Source organism: Penicillium daleae (genome assembly GCF_028827525.1).
Source record: "Penicillium daleae strain IBT 16125 chromosome Unknown utg000006l_segment0_segment0, whole genome shotgun sequence".
Classification (NCBI taxonomy): Eukaryota; Fungi; Ascomycota; class Eurotiomycetes; order Eurotiales; family Aspergillaceae; genus Penicillium; species Penicillium daleae.
In genome coordinates, this window is record NW_026623154.1 from 4,304,024 (window position 1) to 4,318,143 (window position 14,120).

The 14,120-nt window shown below is 50.1% G+C and overlaps 5 protein-coding genes across 5 annotated transcripts; all 5 read right to left on the reverse strand.

Moving 5' to 3' along the window:
* Positions 1-321: 321 nt before the first annotated feature.
* On the reverse strand, positions 322-1,076 carry N7458_007256 (glutathione S-transferase family protein; the record flags this gene model as incomplete). The annotated part of the gene is made up of 2 exons (XM_056910638.1): positions 322-936; positions 1,023-1,076. The coding sequence occupies 2 exons, from the start codon at positions 1,074-1,076 to the stop codon at positions 322-324; spliced, it is 669 nt and encodes a 222-aa protein (XP_056766342.1).
* Positions 1,077-2,798: 1,722 nt separating this feature from the next.
* On the reverse strand, positions 2,799-4,255 carry N7458_007257 (putative pyridine nucleotide-disulfide oxidoreductase AMID-like; the record flags this gene model as incomplete). Its single annotated transcript, XM_056910639.1, has 4 exons — positions 2,799-3,147; positions 3,213-3,570; positions 3,648-3,986; positions 4,048-4,255. The coding sequence occupies 4 exons, from the start codon at positions 4,253-4,255 to the stop codon at positions 2,799-2,801; spliced, it is 1,254 nt and encodes a 417-aa protein (XP_056766343.1).
* A 977-nt stretch (positions 4,256-5,232) lies between these two features.
* On the reverse strand, positions 5,233-7,240 carry N7458_007258 (AMP-dependent synthetase/ligase; the record flags this gene model as incomplete). The annotated part of the gene is made up of 4 exons (XM_056910640.1): positions 5,233-5,900; positions 6,005-6,384; positions 6,450-6,747; positions 6,811-7,240. The coding sequence occupies 4 exons, from the start codon at positions 7,238-7,240 to the stop codon at positions 5,233-5,235; spliced, it is 1,776 nt and encodes a 591-aa protein (XP_056766344.1).
* A 1,953-nt stretch (positions 7,241-9,193) lies between these two features.
* N7458_007259 (Hydrophobin) lies at positions 9,194-9,770 on the reverse strand (the record flags this gene model as incomplete). Its single annotated transcript, XM_056910641.1, has 4 exons — positions 9,194-9,250; positions 9,309-9,406; positions 9,462-9,642; positions 9,681-9,770. The coding sequence occupies 4 exons, from the start codon at positions 9,768-9,770 to the stop codon at positions 9,194-9,196; spliced, it is 426 nt and encodes a 141-aa protein (XP_056766345.1).
* A 1,389-nt stretch (positions 9,771-11,159) lies between these two features.
* Positions 11,160-13,835, reverse strand: N7458_007260 (ferric reductase family protein; the record flags this gene model as incomplete). Its single annotated transcript, XM_056910642.1, has 8 exons — positions 11,160-12,246; positions 12,300-12,421; positions 12,475-12,600; positions 12,628-12,841; positions 12,893-13,240; positions 13,295-13,335; positions 13,406-13,713; positions 13,802-13,835. The coding sequence occupies 8 exons, from the start codon at positions 13,833-13,835 to the stop codon at positions 11,160-11,162; spliced, it is 2,280 nt and encodes a 759-aa protein (XP_056766346.1).
* Positions 13,836-14,120: the final 285 nt, after the last annotated feature.

Consider the following 14,120-nt stretch of genomic DNA (forward strand, 5'->3'; position numbering starts at 1 on the left):
TCTCTGTACAAAGTTACCCTGGACAGTTTCGCCATCTGTGATCCTATGATGTGCAAGCATGTATCATCCAATGTCGTACATATTACGAAGCGTAACGAAGCAACTCATGTAGTGCTTTTTCCGTATCGAAGGTTTTAACACTTCAATTTTTCGCAATTCGATTTCAGGACCTGTAGTATTTACATTTCACTAGTATTGTCTTGCTCATTTATCAAGACATCATTATTCTGCACAGTCATGATCAGTGGATATTTCATTCGTCATTATTTAGTACTTTTTAAGGGTGTTTATCATGTCTTGAATCCTCGAGAAAACACCAATTTAGCCCTGGTAGGGCTGGCGCTTCTCAACGAAGTTCTTCTCTCCAAAGGCCTGCTTCACACCTTCAGCCTGAATAACACGCTCATACCAGGCCACAGTGAGAGGGAACTTCTCCCGCATCTCCGCATCGATGGACATGGAGAAACCCCAGACCAGAGCGGACGCAACGGTAATATCAGCCATGCTGATCTTCTCCTCGCTGGCGAACCAGGAACGGCCCTTCAGGTGGGTCTCGAGACAGCCCAGCGAACGCTCCAGGCGCTGCAGGTTGTTGTTCTCAGTGGCCTCGTCGTAGGGGCGCATCTTCAGACGCCACAGGGCCAACTGGGTGACGGGGTCCAGGATCTCACCCTGGGCAAAGCTGATCCACTGGCGGATGGTCGCGCGCTCGGCAGGGGTGGCACCGAGTAGTTGGGCGCTGGCGGGACCACTCTCGGCGATGTACTGGGCAATAGCGTCGGACTCGAAGAGGTTGGTACCGTCGGCACCCTCGAAGGCGGGGACCTTGCCAAGAGGGAACTTGGAGAGGAAGTCCTCGGTCTTGTTGGTCTTGCCCATGGCGAAGTCGGGGAAGATGGTCAGCTCCAAGCCATTCACATTAGCCGCAGCCTGGGCCTGTCATGTCGAAAGGTGTTAGCCAAGCCGCGCCACTGATAAGGTTCGCAAGGGGACAAATAGAGACAAAGCAAAAGGTACAGTACCTTCATGACCCGAGGGCTGGGCATGTACGAGTAAATCGTGCCGAATGGTGCCATAGTGGAGGAGAATGAGGTGCGAAGTTCTGCAGAAGGGTATAAAGTCAAGCCACGGTTCCAGGTTCCAGGAAGGAGGTAAATCCCGATTTAAAGACGTCCCCTGTAGAACCCTGCCCCGCCTTCCCGCTCCTGACCGACTTTAATCCCTATGGAGGATTTCCCCCTGGAATCTGGATTAATAATGCTGATCATTTTCAACACGTTGCACTGCTGGCCAATGGAGGTGGGGTGGAAACAGGTGGAAACGGATTGCTAATCCGCAGGGAATGAATTCCGTGGCAAGTGGGGTTCTTAAGGGGGAGGAGGAGCATGCATTGGGGTGCCACGAGAGAAAAGTAGAAGGATGTCAGGTTGTACAAGAGAGAGAAAGTCAACAATGAGCCCGGGATCATGGTCCTTTGTTCAATGGTCGTCGAATAGCAAACAACCACCTGGTCTTGGCGTCAGCGTCATCGTAAGCATAAGCAGCTTAAATAGTAGTTCCAGGAGTAGTTCCAGGAACCAGGGTCTGCAACGGCCTGAATGACCTATGATAGCCAATAGAGTGGACGCAGAGTGGACTCAAGTTGGAACAGATATGCACTATTCTCACTATCGTGAATACCAAACGGAACAAAATCCATTGAATCCACGAAAAAAGATACATACAAACGGATTTACTGTCAACCGTCAGTCCGATACATACCATGACGGTACTTTATGGACCATAATCACACAAAGTGCTTACAGTTCACCCCAGTCTATGTATGGTAACCATGGTATTATTACCACAACCGCCCAACTCACCTTCCTGGGAACCTCGTCATCTTCAAGTCTGCCCATCTCCAACTCGCCCATCCACCATATAACTCAAATCCTCCACGGAGACATGATCTCCCCATTTAACCCCAATCAATGCCCCCAGTCTTTCGGCTCCCCCCTGAACTGCATGTCTTGATTACCTCCTTTCTCCCTCTCGACGATCTGCTCCACTTCAGGCTGACCTGTGCCTACTTTTACGATTTGATCCCCAAGCCATCACATCAGGAACTGCTACTCATCGAATCAACCGACTGGGCCCGTCTACGCGATGTCTACGCGTGTCGCTACTGTCTTCGGCTGCGCCCGGCAAGTCAGTTTGGAGAGAGCATGCTACGGCGGCGCCGGAGCCGAGAAGGCCGGGATAGTAGCAAGCGCTTCTGCGTCGACTGTGGACTGAAACCTCGCAGTGGCAAGGCACGTTATGGCCCTGGAGCTCATGTCGTCATGAATGGCAACTTCTATGTAGTTTGTCTCTCTTGCCGGGGCTTCCAACTGGGTGCGATTGATCGCTTCGGCAGACACACCTCCTACTGTGTGAGCTGTTGGCAGTATCCGCATTCCAGTCCAACACTCAATACATGACACGGAGCGGAGGTATTCCTTCGCTATTCATTAGAGAGGTGACATCGTGGAAGCCAAACGCATTGATTCCGGACTCAGTAAAAATCAGTCTATATCGGATACCGTGACATTGCACAAGTGACCCGTCCTAAAAGAGACTCCGACCTTCCTGCCAATTTCGGAAAGTACGCTGTACTCAGAGCAAAGAACTTCAAACTCCCATAAAGCATGGTCCAATCCACCTGTGGATGTTAGCGCGTCGACTGCACACTCGGGCAGATAGTTATCACGCCTGGCACGGCTCGGACAATTTCAAATAATTACGACAGCCTGAGCTTCAAAGTTAGCCATCATCGGGGCTCAGATAGCCTGCACAGATGGGATTGTCTCAGTAAACTTACTGGTGTTGGCCATGTCCTCTCCAAACAAGCTAACCAGGAGCTCCTCTCCATGTCGTGTACCCTCGTCTGGTGTATACGAGACAGCCTTCGTTCCTAGGGCCAATCCAATTACGGCGGGGGAAGGATTGAGGGTCGTCAAGCTGGGCTTCTCTCCACTACACTCAGCCAGCATCTGTTGATGAATATTCAGCGCTGCATAATGGCCCATGTGCATTGCGCCTCCACAGCGTTTAATACCGGGCCAAGCCGCAAGATCCCCGACGGCATAATGATGCTCTGAATTGGGGATATCTCCCGAAAATTGCAATCTGGTAGCGTGTGAGTCGACTATCTCAAAAGAGGTACGGATGGAGAAAGTTCAGACGCGACTTACGATGAATGGACCTTCACATAACCTTCCTTGTCCAAGGTCTGCGCTGGTAGATACGTGGATGTGGGAACGCATCGCGAAATGGCGCTCAATACATGGCCTGTCATGATCTGCTGCCTATCACCCAGTGTCAAGCGCCACATTCGCTGGCCAGCTTCCGCATCAACCGCGGTGGTGTCAATCACCCGCTGGCCCAGTATCACTTCAACACCTTCCTCCTGCAGAATAGAGCAAACACGCTTTGCAACCTCATCGGGCAATGGCTCGGAGGAGAGTAGCCGACTCCGGGAATGAATCAGGGTCACTTTCTGCTGTGGCTCAAGCATTTTCAGCTCTGCAGCCATTTCCACTCCAACTGCGCCTGTGGTTCCACGATCGAAGAGTTAGGTTAATCAGAAAAGGCAAAATTAAAAATGATACCGGAAGAAAAACGCGCACCTCCACCGACAATCACAACCCCTTGGGCATTTCGAACATTCTCGGCGTGTTTCCTGGCCTCCTCGAGGAAATCATCCCGTTGCAGAGACTCAGGAACGGTGGGATACTCTCGGCGCAGGCCGGAAGCCACGATGAGATAGTCATAGGGCTCGGTGATAGTTGACTTAGTCGTCGTATCTGTGATGTGGGCGACCTTGGCGGCACAATCTACCTTGCTGACGCTGCCTTGGATGATTTTGAAATTTGGAGACTTGAGTGCGGGAATATCTTGGAATCGAGTCCATGACTCGGTGGCCATTTTTTCGCAAGCCAGAGACTTGGGAGTCCCGATGAGATGGTCTGGGACGACCGCGTTAGCAAGATGCCATAATTCGTTTACCAGCAGTTCGCGTTTGCATACAGTATCCGTCGCGCTCATCCACAATGGTGGTTTGAATGGGAATCCGGTGTGCTGGGGGTGGGCCCTCGTAGGCATAGTTGAAGCGAGGCAGGCGACCTCGCGAGAGATCCCAGAGATTCAGAGCAGCCGAGAGACCTCCATAGGAGCCACCGATAACGAGAACTCGAAAGGAGCGGGCAACTGCCAGCACGCCGTCGTTGGAGGGCATCTTGAGGGAAAAACTAGGCAGGGAGGGCGCAAAGTAAGGAAAGGAGGGGAAAGGCAAAAAGGGCCACGAAATGTGAAAATCCTGGCTGTACAAAGTATAATATACTGTGCTATGAGCAAGGCCCGCCAACGATCAAGGGGGAAGATGTCTGGCTCGGCAACCAGCCAGCCCGAATACAGTAGATCATTTTGATCTTATCAGATGCGACATGGGTGATGTTCCACAATTCTGGTCCACTAGACATTGGAGAGGGCGACACCCCTTACCGAATTTCGTGTATTCTGCCTCTTGGCGCCAGTACGAACTTATCAGATCCAATCCGATCCTAGCCGGAGTGACCTGAGCAAGGTGCCTAGGACAGTCGAGTGGAGTGTTAGGGTTCCAGTCCGATGGTGGTACGAGTACTTGGAGTATCCCGGCATACCCCGAGCAGAATCATTGAGTAATACCCTAGAGGATTTGCTTGCCATCCGTGGGACATGAGTCCCGCGGTTCTGGGCGGGATTCCAATGACTTTGTCGAGAACGTGTCTGGCCAATCACGTACGGAATCTCGATCAGACAAGATCCGCATCTAATCTGATTTTCCCGAAACAGGCCACTTAATCCGACCCAACCCGAAAATAGAATAGAACCAGCGAAGAAAGGAAAAAAAATAATGAAACTCCGACCAAACACACTGGCCAGGCCTGCCAAGTCGCTAAGGAAATCGCGCAATTTGCCCAGCTTTCGTCAGCATTACTAGTGGATTCCGAAGGCTCCATTTGTTTTGTATTTGGTTTTGTAAATTCGAAGACACGAATCGCGCCATCTGATAAGATTGTCCGGCGAGATCAATCGAAAATTTTTCACCCGTAAACCCTTCTAACTATGTAACACAACCAGACTAGAAAATGAAGTGATAGGCAGAAAAAGAACTCATAGACCGGGTAATAGCACAATCCGACACGTTCTAAATGTTGCCAACAAAGCATTACATTACGCCTGGACTCCTCGTTGCGCCAGCGCTGCCGTCGCCATCTGCCGCAACTCCACCTTTCGCACTTTTCCGCTCCCCGTCACTGGTACCGTGCTGGGAACGCCCTCCTCGCCAAAGACAAACACATATTGCGGCGCCTTGTGACGACCGAGGGTCTCCCGGGCCCAGGCACGCAGCTCTTCATCGGTTGGTCGGGCGTGACCAGCAGCGAGCTGAATGAACGCGCCAACAACCTCGCCGTACTTGGAATCGGGAATTCCGATAACGGAGGCCAGCTCGATGTGTGGGTGTGCCGCCAAACGCTCCTCAATCTCAAGGGGGTATATGTTCTCGCCACCACGAATGATGATATCCTTAAACCGACCGGTGATGCTGCAGTAGCCTCGCTCGTTGAATGAAGCCTCGTCGCCCGTCTTCAGCCAGGTCACTCCGTCGGCATCCTTGACGAGAGTTTCGGCTGTTTTCTCCGGGTTATGCCAGTAGCCTTTGGTGAGTTGGTATCCAGCGATGCAGAGTTCGCCCCGCTGACCAATAGGGACAACGTTCCCCTTTTCATCGATAATCTTTGCGCGGGCGTGGGGGAGGATCTTGCCGACCGTGGTCAATCGCGTGTGGATGCTATCGGTGGTGAAGGCATTGAAGCAGGTAGGCGAAGCCTCGGTGAGACCTAGTAGAGGATATCGCATTAGCATAGAGAAGAAATGAAGAAGGATAGGAGAAAAAAGTGAGGGCGGATAAAGCAAATGGGGTGCTTTGTGGCGTGTTTCATACCATAGCTACTGGTATACTCGGTCATATTCAGTTCTTCCAAAAGTCGCTTCATCAATGGTCGTGGAACGGGAGCTCCGGCAATAATACCCGTGCGCAGGTTCGAGGTATCAAAGCCAGCAGGCTTGGGGATGCTGAGGATGGCTTCGAACATAGTGGGGACACCATGCAGTGCTGTACATTTTTCGTCCGAGATGGCATGTAGCACTGCCTTGGGATCGAATGTTTCGCTGGGGAAGACAATCTTCGAGCCGTGGGTCACCACCGCCAGCATTCCTAGAACCAGTCCGAAACAATGGAAGAGTGGAGGTGGACAGCAGAGTATATCGAAGGAAGAAAGGTTCATACGGTCACCAATGAATCGCGAGTTATTCACAAGGTTACTGTCGAGTAATTAATGAGCATTGAACTTGTAGTTGCCATTTGGTGCCATCTCCAAAATACTTACCGGTGAGTCAACATGGCTGCCTTGGGATTTCCAGTCGAGCCGCTGGTGAATTGCAAGTTACACACGTCGTCAGGGCGCAATTCGGCCTCACGATCCTGTAGTAGATGAGCCGCTTGTGACTGGCCCCGGCTAATGATCTCGTCGTAGGTGGGGAAATCCTTGTAGTAACCGCGAAGGATCACAATCTCGTCCACACATTTTGAAGTGTTGTTCTGCTTGGGCTTGGGGCCTAGCTCTTTCAAGACTTCCTCGAGGTTATGGCGGCCGATGTGAGGAGTCATGAACAACAAGCGGCAATCTGTATTGCGATTGTAGATTGGCCCAAGTTAGCTGCATACTCATCTGTCGCAATTGGACGTACAATTGGAGGAGTTACCGGTATGATTCAAAGCATAGTACAGCTCCGAGGGAGTATATGTGTTGTTCAACACCACCAAAATCGCACCGACTCGCGCGGCCGCAAAGAAGATAGAAATATACTGTTCACAATTACCCGCCATAATGCCAACGCGATCGCCTTTTTGAATGCCCATGGCAAGCATGCCCCGCGCAAGACGATCTACCTCATCCTTCAGATCCGCATAGGTCCATCGGGCCCCGGTCCATGGAAATACCAAGCACTCGTAATCTCCATATTGTAGCGCTTGCAGCGTCAGTAGCTCGCCCAGGGTAATATCCAGTAGCTTCGGTTGAGTCGGTCCCGCTACAATTGACCATTGAAGGGGTGCTGGTGGTGGTTGGATATGGGACAGCGTCTGCTGCAGTCGATGAACACTCCGGGGAACAGCCATGGCTGATATCAAGCTAGAGGCCTGGAAGGCGAAGGGGTGAGTTGAAGAGCAAGTGTGCGATCTCGGAAAAAGATGGAGCGCATCCGTGGGCTTATAACAGGAGCCGATGATACCGCGGCAATAATTTTTTATTGTTTTATTTTTTTCCCCCGTATCAGATTAGATAGCCATTGATCAATCAGATAGGCGGGCATGGTGGAGCAGCGTATTGGAAGGTGGATTCGTACGAAGGAAACGGGATGGACAGCTGGTTAGCGGCATCACCCGTCAATTTGTCTATACTGTACTAAAGTATACTTCGTAGTCAGAATGTTGTAGTTAGAACTTCCGAGAGTCATCCATAGTACGTTGCAATGATTCTAAAATCTCTTGGGATGATAGAGGGCCCACTCCACGTCATGGACACACAGAAGCGAAGGTGAGTACAGTAGCGTGAGGTGCCTTGTAAGCTCTCATCGTGGTAGTTGTCCTTGAGGATAGCCTCTCAGAGGGGAGGTCTTGCTAGTAACAAGGTAGAATACTGGTAGACCTTGAGCTACTTGCACCCATAAGCGCTTAAACCCGATGTCTTGCAGTGGGCTGTTCGGAATACGCCCCGAAGTTGTCCCCGGGCGAGATGAGTCTGTGGATATCTGTCCGACTCTGCTCGAGGGTGACAGCGATCGGCCAAACAAGTTTCCAAAGGCGGATATTCGCTCCGGAACTTTTCGTCAGATTCATCAATTGAATTGTCATAATATCATTAGTGTATACACAAGTAATACGCTCGACCGATCTGTATTCAGCGTATATACCGGAAAATACCTGGTCATGGGATCCACTTTGAGTCGGCTGGCGGGCCTCTCAGCGCCCCGCTCGGATCAGATAATTTCGAAGTTTCCCTGCATGGCGTGACGAACCATCCCAATCGTGGGAAAGAGAACAAGCTGTGGATCTTTGGAATAGATTATGACCATGGATTCGGATTTGGTATTGCGTTGACGTGCACCTCATCCTCCACGTGGACTAGTCTTGTTTTGTGTGCATTCCATCAAGTGTTGTGGAGGGAGACTGTAAATCCGGCTGAGCCAGTTTCGACTGGAGTGGACCACCACTAGTTGATCCGGATGGACCGTGGTAGAAATGTTGCCAAGATCCTGCTTTAGTCCGCCGTCAAAGTTATGCGTGTTACGGCATCTGTCTTCGTGTGGTAGTGTGGGCTTGCCAGTGTGGACTGTAGATCTAACCAATCAGCCCGGTATCGGCGTATCCACAATACCTCTGCTCCTTCATGCATACAAAGATGCTTGACAGCTGCAGGGTCCGAATGAAAAGAGTCTTATATCCTCTACCCGTATGTGAAGGTGGATCGCTCAATGTAGCCATGCTTTCCTCTTACTGCACAGCCCCATGTCACTGATGGATTTGCTTCGGTTTTGCACAGCCATAAACCAATAGATAGCCATATGAGTGATTACTAGACGCTTCTTGGACACTACAGTGCTTCCATACTCCCTGTCTACTTAAGCCAAGCCACTGGGTGGTAACGAAGACTCACGAGATTAATAATAATCTGAGGGAAAACAGATCTGCGAACAAAAGAGGCACCTACCTAATGTAACAGATCAACCTAGACTTTCACAAAAACAAGTTTGATGACAAGAAACACTGGTAGTATGCAGCAAGGACCTTCTATTAAATATGCTTTAATTACATTAATTGAACGTCCTAACAAAGACGACAAATGAGAATAGAACGAACGACATGGTACGCGAGAGAAAAAGCAGCGACCCGTGGATGAGAAGTTGCTGATCTCGATGCACCAGAGCAAAAGGCCCTCGCCCAGGCGCTCATGTGTACATATATGTACGTAAGTGCATTGTACACTTCTCCCCATGTAGGCCCAATGGCATTGCACAAGGTAGGCCTCGCAGAATCATCTGCTCGGGGCGGGTGGCAGCGTAAGGGTCAGATTTAAATGAGGCTGCTGAGAGCGACGCAAGGCAGAGCAACGCCGACAAGATCACCGTTCTAAATTTTATTAGCTGCGTCTTTTCATGAGGACTAGTAAGAGAGAAGAATGACATACCGCCTCGGAGCGAGTGTTCTGGCAGCAAGCAATGTTCTGCTGGCACTTCTTGTTGACCAGATCTTGGGCGTTCACGGGAACGAGGTTCAGGACGGGCACTACGCGGAAATCAGACAATGCCAAATATTTGCAGGACCTCAGTAAGCTTCTTACCGTTCAGGTTGAGGTCATTGCAGCCGTTGAAGAGACCCAGGCCGTCGGCACCGGGGCCGCCACCCACAGCATTTGCCAGAACGCCGGCGAGGGGCCCGTTGTTGGCAGTGGTGACCGAGCCAGTGGTAGACTTCTTGTTGCAGCAGGAGACGACGGCGTCGTTGCCACACTTGGCGTTGGCCTGGTTGAAGGAAACGTCCTTGAAAGGGGGTACTGAACACCGTTACCCTGGCTGGTAGCACCGTCACCGGAGGAAGGGAGAGCCAGAGCAGTGGCAGCGAAGAGGAGAGCAGAGGCGAAGAACTTCATTTTGATGGTTTGGGGGGTTGATAAAAACAAGAGGTGATTATTTGGGAAATGAGTGACTGAAAGCCCTTGAAGGTAGGAGAATGGTTGGAAAAGTGATGAGTTGGAGAATGAAGAATCAAACTTGAACTGGAAACAGGATTACTTTTTATATTCGTCGTTCAGTATTCTAGACCCCCATCAAGATGCCTCGAGCTGAGGATTACTGTACTTTGTCACCCAAACAGATATGTTTTTGTCGAGCTAGATGCAATTGGTCTCACAAAGCGGATCAGAGAAGTCAATAACGTAGGGACCCTGCTGGTGGCAACTGTAGATTCTTACTTGATGCGGAACGGTAAACAGGGTTCCTGGCAAGCTCCCTCTTGCTAGGCCAAGATGACTAGCGATGGCAGCGTAGGACATGTTCAACCCGGGGAATGTGGCTGCAGGAACCAGGCCCTGCGGTCCCTGCCGATCCGTCAAAACCCGGTATAGCTAGCTGCACGGAGTCCGGAGTATATTGAGAATTGGTTGTGACTACTAACCACCTAATAGTTCCTATAGGGTAAACATGGCTGAGGTCCACATCCTAGCATAAAGTGGATGCCAGGCTGCCCTAAACACGAACTGTGGGGAGCTGATATGGCTGGGGACTATTGGCAAGGATATTTCTAGGTTGAGATTATGATCAACCCTCGGGATGCAATAAATTTTGCTTTTTGCATTGGGGCGGCGGCAACAACAGTATGTATTATGCTTCCCGGAGAGATCGGCGATGTGATCTATCAAGCATCGAACTTGTTAATTAGTCATTCCGGGGGCGGACGATCGCCCGCTAATGATTAAAGGAAAACCACAAGTTAAAAAAAAACAAGACTGACGAAGAGGCAACAGGTCGCGACCGGCTATCGGCTATTCTGACCATGACAGCGGGCGATGTACAAGATTAACCCTGCTATATGTATGTGTTTTCTTTTTCAGAGACCTTGGCGGTTGGGATCTCAATTACTGACATTCAGTGCCACAATTGGCTGCAACTCTCGATTTGGGAGAATTATTTAAAATCAACAAATTCATGCAAGGATGTGCAGGAACAACCTCCTGCGTCACGCATACCACAGTGCTTCCCGTAGAGTATTCCCCTGCTCTACTCCGCACAAGGCTTCAATGAAGCCGATCTCTCTCAACGCTTACAATAACAATTGAGTAACCGGATAGCATCTGGCGAATGACAAGGTAACAACCCACGGGCGCATCAAATATTTCTTTTTCCAAGGGGCCTGTTAATGCTCAAAATCCATGATCTATTATTCTATGATGTGGGAACCTTTCAGCATATCTTCACCGCAAACACACAACAGTGCAAAGGTCTCGGTGCCCATCACACGTCACACCTGTTGATATATTAGTTCACCAGGTAAATGACTCTTCTACATACTCAATGTTCTGGTAACCTTGTTGCCTTGCCAGGTGTATTGCCGCACGCGCCTCGTCGGCCATCCCAGTTGGTCCACAAACCAAAATGGCTAACTTCATCCCAGCCGCAGAGGTATCACAGGAATGGCTCAGAATTATCGACTGAAGATTTGGTCGACCCATCTGGACTGTATATCCAACAGCATTCCAATCCTCGCGAAATCTATCCGAGGATCCCGTGGCATAGAAAGAGGCACGAAAGTCTTCCCGGTCAAGCATCTGTTTGAGTTCACGATCGGCAAGGTCACGAAGGAAAGCTGGCTGTCGTGTAGTCCAGACTAATTCGATCTCTCGGGTTTGTAACTTTTCTTCCGATGTGTCTGACCAGTGATTGGTAGACCTTTGGAGATGATCATGAAGATATGGCACCGCGGCGGCAATGCCAGTCCCTCCCACGATGATCAACACTGATTCGTATCTCCAGAGAGGGACGTTGTGTCCATACGGGCCTTCGAGAAGCATAGTGGTGTGAACAGGTTGGTTCGACACACGCAAACATTGCTTGCGAAGCTGTTGCGTCCAGCCATTGTAGGGACGAATCCAGAAGGTCAGCTTTGGGATCAGAGATTGTTGAAATGGCATTTTCCTTCCGCCCAAGCTTCGATGACTAAAAATGGTCTCAGATAGAAGTGGAAGCTGAGAATTATCGATAGAGTCCCAAGGTTTGCCAACGATTTCCAGTGGCGCTCCACGCGGATCCGATTCGTAGCTCCAAGCTCCAACAGTAAACGGATGGTTCTCCCAGCCGGTGAAGCGGAATGGCTGATACAAGAAGTAGTAGTCTCCCGGCCTAGCCTGTAAACCTGGCATTCCTGGGGTGACCTCCAACCGAATGACATCGGCTACTTCGTCGTATGTCATGCGAGACTCTGTGACATTTATGAACTTGCCCTTAGACAGCCTAACGTGGACGTTACAATAAACTAGCCGAACGATCCTCAGACAGCGATCGGTTGCCCAAATTATCACGGATGGCCACAGATACTCCCAATACTCGTGCCCTTCAAAGACAATGGTATGGCTTCGGGTGTCAGCATATACGGATTGGGTCGACATGAGCTGGAGTGGACCCACTAGAAACAGCCAACGAGAGTGATCACAGACAAAAGAATGTGAGCTACCATAAAAAGCTCGTAGGACGCGGCACGCATACGATCCAATGAAGTGATTAAAACCAAAATCATCAGGATAAATGTCTAGAGTTTGTCAGCATTCAGAAGCTAGTAGCCACTGGCCGTGAGAGTCTCACCAAAACCCCCCAGAGGATATAAACTTTGGTGATTTCCTTCCATAATTTGTTGACTACCCCGGTCGCATCGCTTAGTAGTCTGTATTGGGTTGGAATGGCCCTCCCGGCCGTTGGTGCATGGAAATACTATCACTCACCTCGAATATATATCACGAAATATAGGACTGAATGGGCCACTGCTTGAAACGTTGCGATCCGTGCCACATGACGATGAAAGACGTTAAAGGTCGCAAAACTCCACCCAGTGGCCCAGATTAATATGTTATTGCGTCCGGCGAATACAATTAATAGAAGGAAGTTCGCGAATGACATGATTCCGGTCCGATCAGCTGAATAGCGTAGAATCTGACTAGTGACGTCGGGCCAGCTGCAGATCGTTAGAAGAGTAATCATCTCGACACGATCAGGCAGAACATACTAGATATTGCCCTGAAAAGTTCGGTAACCAACCACACTTAGGATAATACTTAGTATCCAAAAGCCTCCCACTGCAAGTGCATCTGCTCGCGATGGGAATGTACAACCAATTAAACGCCGCCCTTGACCAGCAAGCGGGGACAGGATAATCAGATGTGTTAAAATCCAATGAACAACGCATTCCAAAAATGACAGTCGACGCCAGATTGAGCGATATATGGTGGACTCCAGGCCAGACTCGATGTGTTGCTGTCGACCAAGAAGCATCCAACCATATAGGCGATAGAGGACTCCCAGTGATAAAATTCCTGCCCAATAGGCGTACCCAACGTAGCTTATTTGGAAATATCTAAATCAGTTTACCCCGGCAGATGCTCAATGTATTAGAAGTGGGAATCCGTACCTAAAGGCGTGATGTGACCATGTCTCGAATTGCCAAGAGTCCTAGATGTCTGAGGGTTAGCCTCCGTGGGGTTTGCACGGTGGTGTCATACCACTTTCTCTTCGCACATACAATTGTATCGAACATGCGATTGAAATATGATGCAGAAAGAAGAACGGGAGTATTCTGGTAGTTCACCCGTGAGAGCTCCAAATAATCCACAATTCTCATGTTGCGGATGCTCTCCTCGGTAAGATGCTCTGCAACAGCAGCTCTTGACAGTAATTCGCTATGGCCCACCTCCTGACATAGTTTCGCCAACTGTGTTAGTCCAGTACGACGCTCCTCGTCGTGACAATAAATCTCCGATGATGCATAGATAGATGCAACTTTGAATGGGTTCCGACAGCGCGTCTCCCACATTCCCTTCTCGGGGTCTCCTTAAAAGAGATATAATTGTATGCTGAAAAGATCGCAGTCACACAAAGCTCATCTTTGGAAATAGTCTCCCCCGAACGCCCCAAGCACCGGGCAAGATGCCTAGCCATCGGAGAGGTTGCATGGTTGTTGCCAGTCTCTGGTAGCTGACCTGCGAGGAAACGCGGCGTGACACAGATGCGAACGAGAGTGGGAGGGATGGAGGCGGAGCGCCGATGATCACACTGGCGGATGCGGTCCGACTCACCGAGTGAGCATGAGGAAAAATCCCTCTCTAACCAAGGATAATGAGCACGACAAGAGGTATTCCGGGAGAAATGGTAGCCTTAGTGTAAAACAAAGGTCAAGACTGATGTCGCTTTAACATTTGCTGTCCAGTCGAAGGCCCTACAATCAACAACGCTGGGGT